The 19,481-nt window shown below is 52.5% G+C and overlaps 1 protein-coding gene across 3 annotated transcripts in view; it reads right to left on the reverse strand.

Annotated features, from left to right (window-relative positions):
* SH3BP2 (SH3 domain binding protein 2) overlaps nt 1-19,481 on the reverse strand; it is a 128,275-nt gene that overhangs the window by 91,927 nt on the left and 16,867 nt on the right. Inside the window, exon 1 of one of the 3 annotated variants that reach the window (XM_029064038.2) lies at nt 839-1,033. The exons of the other annotated variants lie outside the window; for them this stretch is intronic. Within the exon in view, the coding sequence (XP_028919871.1) occupies nt 839-841 (3 nt within the window). The 5' untranslated portion in view covers nt 842-1,033. Of the gene's footprint in view, nt 1-838; nt 1,034-19,481 lie in introns of those variants that run through there. 3 annotated transcript variants of the gene reach the window in all.

Consider the following 19,481-nt stretch of genomic DNA (forward strand, 5'->3'; position numbering starts at 1 on the left):
TTATTCGATAGTATTTATTGAGCGCTTACTATGTGCAGAGCACTGTACTAAGCGCTTGGAATGAACAAGTCGGCAACAGATAGAGACGGTCCCTGCCGTTTGACGGGTTTCCGCTTACAGTGCAGAGCACTGTACTAAGTGCTTGGAAAGTACAATTCAGCGATACAGTACTTGCCCACTGAAGCCTTAGTTTGCTGATGAGGAAACGTAAAGTGGCTTGCCCAGGGTCACACGCAGACGGGGGGCAGACTGGAATTAGAACCCAGGTCCTTTTGACTCCCTGGGCAAGCCACTCGATTTCTCTGTGCCTCAGTTACCTCATCTGTAAAAATGGGGATTAAGACTTGCCAGCGCCACGTGGGAAAACCCGATGACCTCGTGTCGACCCCAGCGCTTGGAACAGTGCTTGCCACACAGTAAGTGCCTAACAAATACCATCATTATTATTATTATTATTGATGTTTCTGTCCTTACGGATAAAGGTGTAGAAGGGCTCTGGGGCCCTCTCTCATTCCCCCACCCCCTCAAATTTGGCCTCAAGCTCCACCATCAGCCTGCTTCTCCGGGGCTGCCACGAGGCAACCCGGCTCGAATCGTTACCACCCAAAAACAGTTTTCCACTTGCACCGAGCGAGGGATCTCTGTTGTCTTTTGGGTTTTCGACTTCCTGCCTCCCCAAACTCCCCCACTTTTAGAGGCCTGGTCTGGAAAGAACCACGTAGGCCGGCCTCGACAAAACACAGTCATCAAAGCCCTCCGCCTCCCCCACCCTCTGCCAGGCAGGCAGCCTTGGCATCCAACACCACAGGCCTTTGCCTGAAGAAAGCCGGCTACCTACCATCGTGCCAGCCACCGTTTCTCCCCGAACGCCAACGGCTGCTTGAGGCAGAAGGAGAGACGCGAGGGGAATCGCCCACAGAGCCTCTTCACGGGGTCCTGGAGGCCCAACAATTCTGGAAGCGTCGCCCAGAAGCAGCGTGGCCTAGTGGCTAGCGCCCGGGCCTGGGAAAAATGTTTAGAAGGACCAAGAAGACCGTGCCGACGAGGCCCTTCGTCACCGTCAGACGCTGTGGGCGCCCAATCGATCGATCGGTGGTATTTATGACGTAACAGAATTGACGTTCCCACCCCTGGGTTCTAATTCCGGGATAAGCCGTTTGTCTGCTGAGTGACCTCAGGCAAGTCACTTCACTTCTCTGGGCCTCCGTTACCTCATCAGGGAAATGGCGTTTAAGACCGTGAGACCCACACGGGACATGGGCTGTGTCCAAAATTGATCAGCTTGTATCTACCCCGGTGCTCAGGACAGCGTCTGGCACAGTGTAAGCGCTTAAATACCATAAAAAAAAAAGGGGAAAAGGGGGAGTTGGAAGGACCAGAAACTTGCCAGAGATTCTCTAGACGGTAAGCTCCCGGTGGGCCGGGAACATCAATTCCGTTGCATCGTAAATACCACCGATCGATTGATCGGGCGCCCGCCGCGTCTGACGGTGATGAAGGGCCTCGTCGGTCTTCTTGGTCCCTCTAAACATTTTTCAATTCGCGTTTCCGAGAGCACGGCTGAGGTGACGGGGAAATCACAAGCTGAACTTGTTTGGTTTACAAGGTGGAAGGAGAGCAGCGGGATATACGAAGGCATTGAGAGGGAGCTTCTATCGGTGACTTGGGCCGTCTCAGAGCATTGGAAATTATGCAAACCTCTGAAATCAAGAGACTTAAAGTTTCCAAGTCAATACTGCATTTAGTTTCTCTTTTGTAGTAAATGGAAAGTTAAAGCCAGATCGGAGGCAAAACAAAAAGTTAACAGCAAACCGTAAAACCTCACTTTGGGGTGCTGTTTATTATTTAGTTGAGTCCTCAGTTAAAACTAGACTGAAGTCAGAAACTCTGCCTCTCCCCTCCCCTCCCTGCTCCTTCTCTTTTAATGATATTTGTTAATAATAATGAATAATGATGGTATTTGTTAAGTGCTTACTTCATGCCCAGCACTGCTCTAAGCGCTGGAGTGGATATGAGGCTATCAGTCCTTACTCTGCACCAAACACTGTACTACGCACTGGGGTACGAACGAGATAATCGGGCCAGAGTCACAGTCCTTATGCCGCACGGGGCTCGCGGTCTTGATCCCCGTTTTACAGAAGAGGTAACGTAAGCACAGAGAGGTTAAGTGACTTGCCCAAGGTCATACAACAGGCAAGTGGCGCAACCGGGATTAGAACCCAGGTCCTCCGATGCCCGGGCCGGTGCGCTATCCACCAGCAGCACCGCTTCTCTGCAACTTCTCCCTAAAAACATTTCTGTTTGGAAACGGTCGCTCAACTCCAGCATAATTATAATTATGAATTGGTTAAGCGCTTACTGTGTGTCGATAATAAGAATAATAATGATGGTATTTCAGTACTTACTATGTGCCGAGCACTGTGCCAAGCTCTGTTCTAAGCCCTGGGGTGGTAATCAGGTTGCCCCACGTGAGGCTCACAGTCTTAATCCCCATTTTAGAGATGAGGTCACTGAGGCACAGAGAAGATAAGCGACTTGCCCACGGTCGCAGAGCGACAAGCGGGGTGGGGCCGGGATTAGAACCCACGACCTCTGACTCCCAGGCCCGGGTTCTTGCCACTTGCCGCTTCCCCAGCGTTCACTCTGCGCTAACTTGCACATTAAATCTAAAGCCATTACATTACAACTTTATTCAAAGGTCACAGGGCAGACGGAGGCGGGGAGGGAGGAAGGGTGCCGACGAAATGTGGGAGGTTTCTCTTTTCACCTCAGCTTAAAAGAAACTTCTTGAGGGTTGCCGGCACAAAGACAAGTATTTCCTTTGAAGACCAGGGAATGGCTGTTTTTGATACTCCTAAAAACTGAATAACATACTTAGCGGTGATGAATATTCAGTCTTGTATTTCCTTCATCCTTTAAGCTTTTAGGTTAGAGCAAAAAGCAAAAAAACCTAAACATGAAACGTTCCGAGGCGGGGAGAAAAGAAGAAAAATGGGACCTCGGGCACGAAGGTGAGATATTAATATAGCCACTTAAAAGAATCAATTTCCCCTCAAAGGGCAAACTTCCTCAGCCTCCGTCTCCTGCCCTAAGAAGGGCCTGAATCAGTTAGTCACCTCTGCAGACCTCAGGCTCACGTATTTTTGGTTACAAGACCTTGAGCTGTTGTGTGCAGATCTTAATACTCAAATACTTTTCACAAGTCCTAGCAAGTTGTAATGTGACCAGGTGGAGAGAGAAAGAGAGAGAGCGTACGAGGTGGCAATAATACTTCGGTTTTATAAAGCACTTTTCTCCTTAAAAATACCCCAAAGATTGCTATTGTTCTTGTCTGTCCGTCTCCCCCGATTAGACCGTTAGCCGGTCAAAGGGCAGGGACTGTCTCTATCTGTTACCGATTTGTCCATTCCAAGCGCTTAGTACAGTGCTCTGCACATAGTAAGCGCTCAATAAATACTATTGAATGAATGAATGAATATTTCATTTAATCCGCCAAAAGGCGATACTGTTTCCATTTCCCAGATGGGAAAACTAAGGTCCAGAGAGCTAAATTGCCCCTTTCTATAAGATGATTTTGGGCGGGGATCACGTCTGTCAGCTCTGTCGTACTCAGTGCAGAGTAAGCGCTCGGTAAATAGTACTGAGAGTCGCAGGGGATCGGGACCAGAGCTGGAGTTCGGAGCCTTGACCCCCATAACGAAGCACAGTCTGGAAAAGACTCAAATGTACACGTGTCAACTCCCCCGCCTCAATTCCCCGACCGTGAAATGCTTTTTCCTTTCTTTTGGACCCATGCTAATCTACCAGTTTTTATAAATGGTGTTTGTTAGGTGCTTACTATGTGCCAAGGACTGGTCTAGGCGCTGGGGTAGATACAAGCTGATCAGGTTGGACACAGTCCACGTCCCACATGGGGCTCGCAGTCGTCATCCCCATTTTACGGATGAGGGAACTGAGGCACAGAAAAGTGAATCATTCATTCATTCATTCATTCAATCGTATTTATTGAGCGCTTACTATGTGCAGAGCACTGTACTAAGCGCTTGGAATGAACAAGTCGGCAACAGATAGAGACGGTCCCTGCCCTTTGACGGGCTTACGGTCTCATCGGGGGAGACGGGCAGACAAGAACGATGGCAATAAATAGGGTCAAGGGGAAGAACATCTCGTAAAAACAATGGCGACTAAATAGAATCAGGGTGATGTACATCTCATTAAACAAAATAAACAAAATAAATAGGGTGGTAAAGATATATACAGTCGAGCGGACGAGTACAGTGCTGAGGGGGTGGGATGGGAGAGGGGGAGGAGGAAAGGGAAGGGGGGAGACACTGTACTAAGCGCTGGGAATGGACAATTCGGCAACAGAAAGAGACAATCTCTGCCCACTGACGGGCTCGCAGTCTAACTGATAATAATAATGTTGGTATTTGTTAAGCGCTTACTATGCGCAGAGCACTGTTCTAAGCGCTGGGGGAGATACAAGGTAATGAGGTTGTCCCACGTGAGGCTCACAGTCTTCATCCCCATTTTACAGTTGAGGCAACTGAGGCCCAGAGAAGCGAAGTGACTCGCCCAGAGTCACACAGCTGACAAGCGGCGGAGCCGGGATTTGAACCCATGACCTCTGCCTGCCCAGCCCGTGTTCTTTCCACTGAGCCACGCTGCTTCTCGAAGTGACTTGCCCAAGGTCACGGAGCAAGCAAGGGGCGGAGCCGGGACTAGAACCCAGGTCCTTTTGACTCGCAGGGCTGCGGGGGGAGGCCACGCCGCTCCTCGACCTCGCCGATCGACCTCAACCATCAGCAATCAGGCAGAGGGACGCCACTGAAACTCAATCTAGGCAGTTGCAGTTGAAAAAAAATCAACCGTAGACTGAGCTTAGATACTACAAGCCCGAACAGAGGGCTCTGCGCAGCGTCTTTCGGTGGCAAGAGCCCGGGCTTGGGAGTCAGAGGTCTTGGGTTCTAATCCCGACTCTGCCACTTATCAGCTGTGTGACTTCGGGCACAGTCACTTCACTTCTCTGGGCCTCAGTGACCTCATCTGGAAAAGGGGGATGAAGACCGGGAGCCCCTCGTGGGACGACCTGATGACCTCGTATCTCCCCCAGCGCTTAGAACGGTGCTCGGCACATGGTAAGCGCTTAACAAGCACCATCGTTATTATTATTACCATCTGTGGAATTTTCTCGTGTCGACATCGTCTAATTTCTGATAGTCTGAGAGATGGTCGGAGTTGCTGCTCTCGCCGTCCTTGGCCGTGGACGACTGCGATAATAACGATAATAGTAATAATGGTATTTGTAAAGCGCTTACTCTGTGCAGAGCACTGTTCTAAGCGCTGGGGTAGACACAGGGGAATCAGATTGTCCCACGTGGGGCTCACATTTTTTAGTCTTTATTGGCAAGAGCCCGGGCTTGGGAGTGAAAGGTTGTGGGTTCTGATCCTGTCTCCGCCCCTTAGCTGTGTGACTGTGGGTAAGTCACATCTCTGGGCCTCAGTTCGCTCATCTCTAAAATGGGGATGAAGACCGTGAGCTCCACGTGGGACAACCCGATGACCTGGTATCCACCCCAGTGTTTAGAACAGTGTTTGGCCCACAGCGCTTAACAAATACCATCATTATCATTATTAGAGTACTCTGCGCAGAGTGCTCAATAAATACAGTTGAACCACGGAACAAATCCAAAGGCCATCAGAGGGAGGGAGAAAAGAGAAAACCGAACCAAAGACCCAAAACAGTGAATCCAGCCTCGAATTAGGAGTAGGTGGCTTTATTCTAATTTTGGAAAAGTGTATTCACCTACCCATTAAAGGAAGCAGCGTGGCTCAGTGGAAAGAGCCCGGGCTTGGGAGTCAGAGGTCATGGGTTCTAATTCCGGCTCTGTCTCTTGGCAGCTGCGTGACCGTGGGCAAGTCACGTCGCTTCTCTGTGCCTTACTGACCTCATCTGTAAAATGGGGATGAAGACTGGGAGCCTCAAGTGGGACAACCTGATGACCCTGTATCTCCCCCAGCGCTTAGAACAGTGCTCTGCACAGAGTAAGCGCTTAACAAAGACCAACATTATTATAGTGAGCGCTTAACAAATACCATAATTATTATTATTACTTCCCTTCTCCGGGCTTCAGTTTTCTCATTCGCAAAATGGGGATTCAGTACCTAATCCCCCTCCTACTTAGACTGTTGGACCTGATCATCCCGTACCAACCCCAGTGCTTAGAACAGTGGTCGGTACATAGTAAGCGCTTAGTGTGAGCCTCATGTGGGACAACCTGATGACCCTGTATCTACCCCAGAGCTTACAACAGTGCTCTGCACATAGTAAGCGCTTAACAAATACCAACATTATTATTATTAACCAATACCACCATTATTAGGAGCTCACGCTCAAATCTCCCGAGCCAGATGATGGCCAGTGAACATGGAAACCATTAACCTGACACGCTTCTAGAGAAGCCTCACGGCTTAATGGATAACGCCTGGGCCTGCTCAGTGGAAAGAGCCAGGGCTGGGGAGTCAGAAGTCATGGGTTCGAATCCCAGCTCCGCCGCTTGTCAGCTGGGCGACTTTGGGCAAGTCACTTCACTTCACCGGGCCTCAGTGACCTCATCTGGAAAAGGGGGATTAACTGTGAGCCTCACGTGGGACAACCTGATGACTCTGTATCTTGCCCAGCGCTTAGAACAGTGCTCTGCACAGAGTAAGCGCTGAACAAATACCAACATTATTATTGTCATTATGGGTTCAAATCCCGGCTCCGCCGCCTGTCAGCTGTGTGACTTTGGGCAAGTCACTTCACCTCTCCGGGCCTCAGTGACCTCATCTGGAAAATGGGGATGAAGACCGGGAGCCCCACGTGGGACAACCTGATCACCTTGTATCTCCCCCTGCGCTTAGAACGGTGCTTGGCAAATAGTAAGCGCTTAACAAATACCATCATTATTATTATAAAAAATATACCATCATCATTACAGCGCTGTGCACACAGTAAGCGCTCAATAAATGCAACTGAAGGAATGAATGAGGAACGACCAGTGAGAACATTCTAGAAAAGCAAAGGAAACAGAAGCTTCCCTCGTCTGGGTTCCTGTGGAACTGTGCACACAGTAAGCGCTCAATAAATGCAACTGAAGGAATGAATGAGGAACGACCAGTGAGAACATTCTAGAAAAGCAAAGGAAACAGAAGCTTCCCTCGTCTGGGTTCCTGTGGAACTGACTTTCCCCACCCTCCAGCCAAAAAGCAGTTGGGAAGAGGCACCCGTTCATTTATTACTTCAGTGGTATTTATTGAGCGCTTCCTGCAAAATACTGTACTAAGTGCTTGGGAGAGGACAAAACCCATTCCTTGCCCACCACGATGCTGGAGGGTCTAGTCCTGCCCTGAACAATAATAATAATAATAATAATAATGTTGGTATTTGTTAAGCACTTACTATGTGCAGAGCACCGCTCTAAGCGCTGGGGGAGATACAGGGTCATCAGGGTGTCCCATGTGAGGTTCACAGTCTTCATCCCCATTTGACAGATGAGGTCACTGAGGCACAGAGAAGTGAAGTGCCATCGTTCTCGTCCGTCCGTCTCCCCCGATCAGACCGTAAGCCCGTCAGACGGCGGGGACCGTCTCTATCTGTTGCCGACTTGTTCATTCCAAGCGCTCAGTACGGTGCTCTGCACCTAGTAAGCGCTCAATAAATACTACTGAATGAATGAATGAATGAAAGTGACTTGCCCAAAGTCACACAGCTGGCAAGCGGCGGAGCCGGGGTTAGAACCCACGACCTCTGACTCCCAAGCCCGGGCTCTTAGCCCCGCAAACCCAGCTTCAGCAGACTAAAGTTGGGGGACTTGTTTCTCTACGCCCTCAGTTTCCCCATCAGTAAAATTGGGAAAATGTCTCCCTTCCCCCTCCCTCTTCGATGGTGAGCCCCTCGTGGGACAGGGGCTGTGTCTCATCTGATTAGCTTGTATTATCCAATAATAATAATGATGACAACAGTTACGGTACTTAAGTGTTTACTATGTGCCAAGCACTGTTCTAAGTGCTGGGTTGGCTAGAAATTAATCAGGTTGGACACAGTCCCTGTCCCACAAGGGGTTCACATTCTTAATCGGCCTAGTCGGTAGACACGTGCGTGGCTCAGTGGAAAGAGCCCGGGCTTGGTAGTCTGAGGTCGTGGGTTCGACTCCCGGCTCTGCTGGGTGACTGTGGGCGAGTCACTTCACTTCTCTGTGCCTCAGTGCCCTCATCCGTAAAATGGGGCTGAAGACCGTGAGCCTCACGTGGGACAAACCGATGACCCCGTATCTCCCCCAGCGCTTAGAACGGTGCTCTGCACATAGTAAGTGCTTAACAAATACCAACATTATTATTATATGTTCCCTGCCCACAACGAGCTCACTGTCTCGAGGGGGAAACTTACATCAATGGAAGTAAATGAATAAATCACAGGTTAAAAAAAGGCCCCAATGCCTACGCACCCCAACTTATTTATTAACAAATACCATAATAAGAAGAAGAAGAAGAAGAACTGTGGGTTTGACCACAAAAATCCAAGCAAAATCATTGCTCTCCATTCCCCTCGGGCCAAGTTTGCATTAGGAAGTTCAGCCAACTCGAGTCCTAAATATTTGTAAATAATTTGAGGTTTGTCTCCCCAAGAGAGTATGAGCTCCTTGGGAGCCGATCAAATGTCACGTCTTTCCTCTGCGTTTTCTTGGTGCTCGGCACAGCGTATGCCTCTCTTTTCTCGGGACTTTAACCTCCCAGTGGGCAGGGATCGTATCTATCGTATGGTTTTCTCGATCAATCCCATTTATTGAGTGCTTACTCCAGGCAGAGCCCTACCCAAAAGCAGCGTGGCTTAGTGGGAAGAGCCCGGGCTTGGGAGTCAGAGGTCGTGGGTTCTAATCCCACCACTCGTCTGCTGTGTGGCCTTGGGCAAGTCGCTTCATTTCTCTGGGCCTCATTTACCTCATCGCAAAATGGGGACTGAGACTGTGAGCCCCACGTGGGACAAGGACTGTGTCCAAGGGAATGTGATGTTGGTATTTGTTAAGCGTTTACTATGTGCAGAGCACTGTTCTAAGCGCTGGGGTGGATACAGGGTCATCAGGTTGTCCCAGGTGCGGCTCACAGTTAATCCCCATTTTACAGATGAGGGAACCGAGGCCCAGAGAAGTGAAGTGACTTGCCCACAGTCACCCAGCTGACAAGTGGCAGAGCCGGGATTCGAACCCATGACCTATGACTCCCAAGCCCGGGCTCTTTCCACTGAGCCACGCTGCTTCTCTCTTTATTGGGAAGAGAATGTTTATTGTTGGGTTGTGCTTTCCCAAGCGCTTAGTACAGCGCTCTTCACCCAGTAAGTGCTCAATAAATGCGAGTGAATGAATGGATGTGCTTGTTTCCACCCCAGCACTTAGTGCAGTGTCTGACACACGGTAAGCACTTAACAAAAACCACAATTATTATTATTATTAGAGTGCTCTGTGCAGAGTAGGCACTCAATAAATAATAATGATAATAACGCTGGTATTTGTTAAGCGCTTACTATGTGCCAAGCACCGTTCTAAGCGCTGGGGGAGATACCCGGTAATCAGGTTGTCCCCCGAGGGGCTCGCAGTTTGGCAGATGAGGTCACTGAGGCCCAGAGAAGTGAAGTGACCTGCCCACAGTCACCCAGCGGGGCGGGATTAGAACCCATGACCTCTGACTCCCAAGCCCGGGCTCTTGCCACTGAGCCGCGCTGCTTCTTACTGCAGCTGCTGACGGCCCACACGGGCCTCCGCTCGTCCCTCCGGGCCCACCGACCCACCCGGGGGATTCTGTACGTGGACAACGACAGCGTGGGAGGGAGAGTGTCCTGATGCTCCAAGACGGGACCCCCGACCACCCCCTTTCAGAAGGCACGAGGGTGAGGGACAACCCTAGCCCCGCTTGGAACGCCCTCCCTTCCCATATAATCATAATTCTGGGATCTGTTAAGTGCTTACTACGTACCAGGCACTGTAATAACGATAATTTTGGTATTTTTTTTAAGCGCTTACTATGTGCCAAGCGCTGTTCTCAGCACTGGGCTAGATCCACCGTTATCGGATTGCTCCGCGTGGGGCTCCCGGTCTTCATCCCCATTTTCCAGATGAAGGAATCGAGAAGGGCACAGAGAAGTGAAGTGACTTGCCCAAAGTCACCCAGCTGACAAGTGGCGGAGCTGGGATGAATAATGATGTTGGTATTTGTTAAGCGCTTACTACGTGCAGAGCGCCGCTCTAAGCGCTGGGGTGGATACAGGGTCATCAGGTTGTCCCACGTGGGGCTCCCAGTCTTCATCCCCGTTTTCCGGATGAGGGAACGGAGGCCCAGAGAAGTCAAGTGACTTGCTTAAAGTCATTACAGCTAATGAGCGGCGGAGCAGGGATTCGAACCCACGACCTCTGACTCCCCAGCCCGGGCTGTTTCCACGGAGCCGCGCCGCTTCTCTACTAAGCGCTGGGGTGGAAACGAGCAAATCAGGTTGGACACAGACCCTGTCCCATATGGAGCTCACAATCTCAATCTTCATTTTCCAGATGAGGGAACTGAGGCCCAGAGAAGTGAAGTGACTCGCCTAAGGTCCCGCAGCAGACAAGTTCGGAGCAGGATTAGAACCCATGACCTTCTGACTCCCAGGCCACTGTGCTTCTTCCCACAGACAGACCACCACTCAACCCAACTTCAAAGCCTTTTTCATTCATTTAATCATATTTATTGAGCGCTTACCGCGTGCCAAGCACTGTACTCAGCGTTTAACACTGTACTGAGCACTTACTGAAGGCCCACCTCCTCCAAGAGGCCTTCCCTGACTCAGCCCTCCTTTCCTCTTCTCCCACTCCCTTCTGCGTGGCCTCCACTTCTTCTCTTTATTCAACCCCCCGCCCGGTCCCACACCTCTTACGTCCGTAGCTGTGATTTCTTTATTTCTATTCCCGTCCGTCTCCCCCTTTAATGTTGGTATTTGTTAAGCGCTTACTATGTGCAGAGCACTGTTCTAAGCGCTGGGGGGGGGGGGGATACAGGGTCATCGGGTTGTCCCACGGGAGGCTCACAGTCTTCGTCCCCATTTTAGAGTCGAGGCAACTGAGGCCCAGAGAAGCCAAGTGACTTGCCCACAGTCACACAGCTGACAAGCGGCGGAGCCGGGATTCGAACCCATGACCTCTGACTCCCAAGTCCGTTCTCTTTCCACCGAGCCGCGCTGCTCCCCTAGCCCGTAAGCTCACTGTGGGCAGGGAATGTGTCCGTTTATTGGTTCATTCTACTCTTCTAAACGCTCAGTTCGGTGCTCGGCACTCAGTACGCGCTCCATAAATACCACTCACTGACTGCCAACCCGACCAAACCACCCCGTGCCCTTTGGGCGAGCGGGAAGTGGCTCGGCGGCACAGTTGAGGCCGGCTTCGACCGGGGAGTGAGTGCGAGAGCGTGCGGTGCCAGGGTCACGGGCATCGCCGCGGCCGGGCGGCCGCGCGACTCCCACGCCGAGAAACATCCGCGAGGCCGGAAGCGGTCGACTCGGCGAGCGGCGACCCGCGCGGCCTTTGCGCTCATCGCCTGCCCTCCTCTAATAATAATGTTGGTATTTGTTAAGCGCTTACTGTGTGCCAAGCACTGCTCTAAGCGCTGGGAAGCAGCGTGGCTCAGTGGAAAGAGCATGGGCTTGGGAGTCAGAGGTCATGGGTTCGAATCCCGGCTCTGCCACTTGTCGCCTGTGTGACTGTGGGCGAGTCACTTCACTTCTCTGGGCCTCAGTGACCTCATCTGGAAAATGGGGATGAAGACCGTGAGCCCCACGTGGGACAACCTGATTCCCCTGTGCCTACCCCGGCGCTTAGAACGGTGCTCGGCACATAGTAAGCGCTTAACAGATACCAACATTATTATTACTATTACAAGGTCATCAGGTTGTCCCACGTGGGGCTCACAGCCTTCATCCCCATTTTCCAGCTGAGGGAACTGAGGCCCAGAGAAGCGAAGTGACTTGCCCACAGTCACTCAGCTGACAAGAGGCAGAGCCGGAATTCGAACCCATGACCTGTGACTCCCAAGCCCGGGCTCTTTCCACTGAGCCACGCTGCTTCTGAGCTTAGACTCTAAGCTCCCTGTGGGCAGGGAAACGTGTCTGTTTCCCCTCCCAAGCGTTCAGTACAGTGCTCTGCACGCAGTAAGCGCTCAATAATTGCAATGAATGACTAAATGAACGTTACAATCGATCCGGCGCATTTATTGAGTGCTTACTGTGTGCAGAGCACTGGACTAGAATACTAATATTTATGGTATTTGTTAAGGGCTTACTATGGGCCAGGCACTGTACTAAGCGCTGGGGTGGATACAAGCAAATTGGGTTGGACAACACGGTCCCTGTCCCACGTGCGACTCACAGTCTCAATCCTCATTTTACAGATGAGGGAACTGAGGCCCAGAGAAGTGAAGTGACTTAATAATGTTTGTATTGGTTAAGCGCCTACTATGTGCCGAGCACTGTTCTAAGCGCCGGGGTAGACACAGGGGAATCAGGTTGTCCCACGTGGGGCTCCCAGTCTTCATCCCCATTTTCCAGATGAGGTAACTGAGGCACAGAGAAGTGAAGGGACTTGCCCAAAAATCACACAGCTGACAAGTGGCCGAGCTGGGATTCGAACTCACGACCTCTGACTCCAAAGCCCATGCTCTTTCCACTGAGCCACGCTGCCTCTCTACTGAGCCACGATTTGAGAAGCAGCGTAGCTCAGCGGAAAGAGCCCGGGCTCGGGAGTCAGAGGTCGTGGGTTCTAATCCCGGCTCCTCCGCTTGTCAGCTGTGAGACTTGGGGTAAGTCACTTAACCTCTCTGGGCCTCAGTGACCTCATCTGGAAAATGGGGATGAAGCCCGTGAGCCCCACGTGGGACAAGCTCATCACCTTCTATCCCCCCCCCAGCGCGTAGAACAGTGCTTCGCACGTAGTAAGCGCTTACCAGATGCCATCGTTATTCATTCATTCAATAGTATGTATTGAGCGCTTACTACGTGCAGAGCACTGTACTAAGCGCTCGGAATGGACAACTCGGCAACAGATAGAGACCGTCCCTGCCCACCGACGGGCTCACGGTCTAATCGGGGGAGACGGACGGACCAAAACAAGACCGCTTATTATTGTTATTATCACCCAGTGCTTAGAGTAGTGCTCGGCACATAGTAAGCGCTGAACAAATGCCATCATTATTATTATGATGATGATGTCTTAATGATGATGCCTCAGTGAAAAGAGCCCGGGCTTGGGAGCCAGAGGTCGTGGGTTCGAATCCCAGCTGCTCTGCCGCCTGTCAGCTGTGTGACTGTGGGCAAGTCACTTCACTTCTCTGGGCCTCAGTTCCCTCCTCTGTAAAATGGGGATGAAGACTGGGAGCCTCGCGTGGGACAAGCCGACGATCCTGCATCCCCCCCCCCCCAGCGCTTAGAGCGGTGCTCTGCACATAGTAAGCGCTTACCAAATACCAACGTTATGATGACGATGATGTCGTCTTGGGGACAGAGCCCCGGGCTGGGAGTCCGAAGCCCTGGCAGGAGGGGAGGGGACGGAGAAGGAGGAAGTAGGAGTGGAAGGAAAACCCGTGGCGTAGGTCCCGGTCCGGGTTCTACCGGTCTGGCCGCTGGAGAGGCGGGAGCGAGGGGAAAATCAGCGGGGCATTCCCCGCCCGCCGGACTTCCTTCTCAGACCCCCTCCCGAACCCCCCGGGGGCCGGCGGCCCGAAGGATCGGGATATAACAAGCAGCGGCTTGGGAGTCACAGGACATGGGTTCTCATCCCGGCTCCGCCGCTCGTCAGCTGGGTGACTTGGGGCAAGTCACTTCACTTCTCTGGGCCTCGGTTTCCCTCATCTGGAAAACGGAGATGAAGACCGTGAGCCCCACGGGGGACAACCTGATGACCCCGTATCTCCCCCAGCGCTTAGAATAGGGCTCGGCACACAGTAACCGCTTAAATACCAACATTATCATTATCATTATTCTAATCCCGGCCCCGCCGCTTGCCAGCTGTGTGACTGGGGGCAGGTCACTCGGCAAGAGCGTGGCTCAGTGAAAAGAGGAGGGGCTTGGGAGTCAGAGGTCACGGGTTCAAATCCCGGCTCTGCCACCTGTCAGCTGTGTGACTGTGGGCAAGCCACTTCACTTCTCTGGGCCCCAGTGACCTCATCTGTAAAACGGGGATGAAGACCGTGAGCCCCACGTGGGACGACCTGATGACCCTGTATCTCCCCCAGCGCTTACAACAGTGCTCTGCACATAGTAAGCGCTTAACAGATACCGACATTATTATTCTTCTTCTTCTCTGGGCCTCGGTTCCCTCATCTGTAAAATGGGGATGAAGACCGTGAGGCCCACGTGGGCCAACCTTATCACCTTGTATTCCCCCCGCAAGTGCTTTGGACATAGTAAGGGCTTAACAGATATCATCATTATTATCGTTCAGTCCCGAGGAAGTGCTTATAATAATAATAATAATAATGTTGGTATCTGTTAAGCGCTTACTATGTGCAGAGCACCGTTCTAAGCGCTGGGAGAGATACAGGGTCATCGGGTCGTCCCACGTGAGGCTCACGGTTAATCCCCATTTTCCAGACGAGGGAAGCGAGGCCCAGAGAAGTGAAGTGACTCGCCCGCAGTCACACAGCTGACGAGTGGCAGAGCCGGAATTCGAACCCACGAACTCTGACTCCCAAGCCCGGGCTCTTGCCACTGAGCCACGCTGCAGACCACGGACGCTAGTCGTCATTTCCAGCGAAGGGAAGAAGGCCAAGCGCCGCCCTCCCCGGCCAGGCTGAATCCGGGGTGCCAGCACGGTGCCAGGAAGAGCCTGGCGTTGAAATAACTCCCACTCACGTGAGTGCCCCGCACAGGTTTGGGCAAATCCCCGCTCCCGACACCCGGCGGCAACCGGTAGGGCTCCCCGTCCGTCTGTTTGTTTGCTTTTCCCAGAGGGATTATCAAAGGCATCGGATTTTCTCCCGGCCACTCTCCAGTCCCGACCGAGGAGGCGGGCCCGCCGTGCCCCCGGGGGACGGGACGGATCAGGCGTCTGCGCCGGAGCCGCCGCCAAATCCGGAACCCGACGGGGCGGACTCATTCATTCGCTCGTGTTTATCGAGCGCTTACTGTGTGCGCAGCACTGTACTGAGCGCCTGGAATGTACGATTCGGCGACAGATAGAGGCCCGACAACGGGCCCCTGACAGGGCCTCTGCTAGCAAGCCCTCATTGCCTCTTAATAATAATAATGATGGTATCTGTTAAGCACTTAATATGTGCCAAGCACTGTTCTAAGCTCTGGGGGAGATATAAGGTGATCAGGTTGTCCCAGGTGGGGCTCCCAGTCTTCATCCCCATTGTCCACATGAGGAAACTGAGGCCCACAGAAGTGAAGTGACTTGCCCCAAGTCACACAGCTGATAAAGGGCAGAGCCGGGATTAGAACCCGCCCTATTTATTTTGTTAATGAAATGGACATCGCCTCGATTCTATTTAGTCGCCGTCGTTTTTACGAGATGTTCTTCCCCTCGACTCTATTTATCGCCATCGTTCTCGTCTCTCCGTCTCCCCCGATCAGACCGTGAGCCCGTCAGACGGCAGGGACCGTCTCTATCTGTTGCCGACTTGTTCATCCCAAGCGCTTAGTACAGTGCTCTGCGCATAGTAAGCGCTCAATAAATACTACTGAATGAACCCACGTCCTCTGACTCCCGAGCCCGGGCTCCTTCCACTAAGCCACGCTGCTTCTCTTCTCCTACTTCCTTGGGTGTCACACTTGGTGTGACACGGGGGATCTCTCCACCCGCTCATTCTCCGTCTCTTTCGCGGGCTCCCCCTCCGCCTCCCACCCCCATCTCTGGGGGTCCCTCGAGGCTCAATTCTGGATCCCCTCCTCTTCTCCATCTCCACCCGCTCCCTCGGAAAACTCGTCGGCTCCCACGGCTTCAACAACCACCTCGATGCCGACGATTCCCAGATCTCCATCTCCGGCCCTCATCTCTCTCGCTCTCTCCAGTCTCGCATCTCCTCCTGCCGTCAAGACATCTCTACTTGGACGTCCTCCCGTCACCTCAAACTTAACGTGTGCGAGACCGAGCTCCTCATCTTCCCACCCAAACCCCGTCTTCTCCCGGACTTTCCCGCCACTGTGGACGGCACCACCGACCTTCCCGTCTCGCGAGCCCGTAACCTTGACGTCATCCTTGACTCCCCTCTCTCGTTCGACCCGCGTATCCGACCCGCCACCGAATCCTGCCGATCCGGCCTCCGCGCCGTCGCTAAAATCCGCCCTTTTTTTGGTTTTCTCTTTTTTGGGGGCACGGGGGGAGCACCGTCGCGCGGGTTTTCCTCGGCTCGGGGTTCCGTGAAATCACAACGGCCGGTTCGGTCCGCCCTTGGAGGGGACGGGCCCTGGGTGGACACGACGGGGAGGGTTTTCCTCGGCTCTCGCACGTTCAGGAGCCTCTACGCTCGAAAGGCGCTCTCTGAAAGGATCAGCCGGACAAAGGTCAAGATCGCAGAGCGCAGAAAGGAGGGGAGGGACGAGAAGGCGGTGACTTGGACCGAATCGACAGAGAAATATTTGGCTAGATAAGTTGAAAGTGGAGACCAGAGGCATCGCTTAGCTATCGGGACTCAAATCCCGGGGAAGCAGCGTGGCTCGGTGGAAAGTGACTGGGCTTTGGAGTCAGAGGTCATGGGTTCGAATCCCGGCTCTGCCACTTGTCAGCTGTGTGACTGTGGGCAAGTCACTTCACTTCTCTGGGCCTCAGTTCCCTCATCTGTAAAATGGGGATTAACTGTGAGCCTCACGTGGGACGACCTGATTACCCTGTATCTGCCCCAGCGCTTAGACCAGTGCTCTGCACATAGGAAGCGCTTAACAAATACCAACATTATTATTATTATTGTTATTATTATTAAATCCACAAAGTTGTCGCTTCTCCAGACGGACGAGAAGGAGCGTGGCCTAGTGGAAAGATCCCGGGCTTGGGAATCGGAGGACCTGGGTTCTAATGTCAGCTCTGCTTCTTGCCTGTTATTCATTCATTCATTCCTATTTATTGAGCGCTTACTACATGCAGCGCACTGCACTAAGCGCTTGGAATGGACAATTCGGCAACAGATAGAGACAATCCCGGCCCACTGACGGGCTTACGGTCTGATCGTAACTTCTACCTTCGCCGTGCCTCAGTTTCCTCATCTACAAAATGGGGATTCCACATTACTGTGAGCCGCGTGTGGGGCAGGGACAATTATCTTGCACCTACTCCAGCCCTCAGTACGGAGCTTAGCACGTAGTGAGCGCTTGACAGATACCATTATTAATGTCATCGTCCACAGGAGCCAAGAATAGGAGTTACTGGTGGTTCTGACTCCCAGGTCTCCTTGTATCATAACTGAAAAACAGGGAATAAATACCTGTTCTCCCTCCCCCATATTAATAGTAATAATAATAATGGCATTTGTTCAATGCTTACTACGTGTCAGACGCCGTTCTAAGCACTGGGGGAGATACAGGGTCATCAGGTCGTCCCACGTGGGGCTCACGGTCTTCATCCCCATTTTACAGATGACGGAACTGAGGCCCAGAGAAGTGACGTGACTTGCCCAAGGTCACACGGCAGACAAATGGCGGAGCCGGGAATAGAACCTAAGACCTTCTGACTCCCAGGCCTGTGCTCTACCCACTACACCATACTGGCAAGAGCCCGGGCTCGGGAGGGTGTGGGTTCTAATCCCACCTCCGCCACTCGTGTGCCGTGTGACCTTGGGCAAGCCACGTAACCTCTCTGTGCCTCAGTGGCCTCCTCTGTAAAATGGGGATGAAGACTGTGAGCCCCACGTGGGACGACCCCATCACCTGGTATCCACCCCGGCGCTCAGAACGGTGCCTGGCACATAGTAAGCGCTGCGCAAATACCATCGTCATCGTTGTCATTATTCCCCCCGGACTGAGTTAGGGGAAGCCCAGCCCCAGAAAAGGAGGTGTGGATACGGGGAGGCCCGGGCTGGGTGGGATGGAGCGAGAGGATCTGGAGGGGAGGGATTTGGGCCGTGCGGAAGGCCCCCGATTAGACCGTAAGCCCGTCAATGGGCGGGGACCGTCTCTATCTGTTGCCCATTTGTCCGTTCCAAGCGCTCAGTACAGTGCTCTGCACATAGTGAGCGCTCAATAAACACTACTGAATGAATGAATGCTGCTTTCCTTAGACTCTAAACCTTACGTGGGACAGGGATTGGGTCCCATCTCCTTGTACTGTATCTACCTCAGCGCCCGGTTCAGTGATCGGCACAATGTAAGCGCTTAACAAATACCACAGTTATTTATTTTTGTTAATTATTAAACACTGCACTCAGCCCTGGGCTAGACAGAGGAAAATCAGACTGAAAAGAGTCCCCCTGTCACAAAACCGAGGCTCAGACAGGTTCCGTGACTTGCCCAAGGCCACAACGCAGGCCAGGGAAAGAGTCAGGACTAGAACCCAAGATTTATTTCTCGCTCCCCAATTTTCCACCACGCTAGGCTGCCTCCAGAGACCGAAAAGCCCCGCCGGGAAACAGCAGAGCCTAGAGGACAGAGCACGGACCTGGGAATCAGAAGGATCTGGGTTCTAATCCCGGCTCCGTCACTCGTCGGCCGGAAGACCTTGGGCAAGTCGCTTCGCTTCTCTGTGCCTCGGTTACCTCAACTGTGAAATGGGGATGGGGACCGTGAACCGTACGTGGGACAGAGAGTGTGTCCAACCTAATTAGCTGGTATCTATGCCCGGAGCTCAGCACACTGTCTGGCGCATAGTGAGTGCTCCACAAACCCCATAAATAAAATAAAAAGACAAAATCTGAAAAACAATGTTTGCTTTGGATTGTCTGGGAGTTTCAAACTCTTCAGTTCAATCATTAGGCCCAACTTCCCCTCCCTCCCCGTCTCCCAGATCTCTCAAGAAGCAGCGCGGCTCAGTGGCCAGAGCCCGGGCTTGGGAGTCAGAGGTCATGGGTTCGAATCCCGGCTCTTCCACTTGTCAGCTGGATGACTGTGGGCAAGTCACTTCACTTCTCTGGGCCTCAGTTCCCTCAACTGTAAAATGGGGATGAAGACTGTGAGCCTCATGAGGGACAACCTGATGACCCCGTATCTCCCCCGGCGCTTAAAACAGTGCTCTGCACATAGTAAGCGCTTAACAAATACCAACATTATCATCTCTCAGTCAAGCTGGTGAAACTCATTCCGACTTCACCCTCTTGTTACGGCTGCCTGGAGCCCAGACCGGGCGGGAGATGGTGTAGCGGTTAGAGCCCAGGCCTAGGAGTCGGGAGATCACGGGATCTAATCCCGGCTCTGCCGCTTGTCTGCTGTGTGACCTTGGCCAAGTCACTTCACTTCTCTGGGCCTCAGTTCCCTCATCTGGAAAATGGGGATTGAGACTGGG

This window comes from Ornithorhynchus anatinus, chromosome 4 (genome assembly GCF_004115215.2).
Source record: "Ornithorhynchus anatinus isolate Pmale09 chromosome 4, mOrnAna1.pri.v4, whole genome shotgun sequence".
Taxonomy (NCBI): Eukaryota; Metazoa; Chordata; class Mammalia; order Monotremata; family Ornithorhynchidae; genus Ornithorhynchus; species Ornithorhynchus anatinus.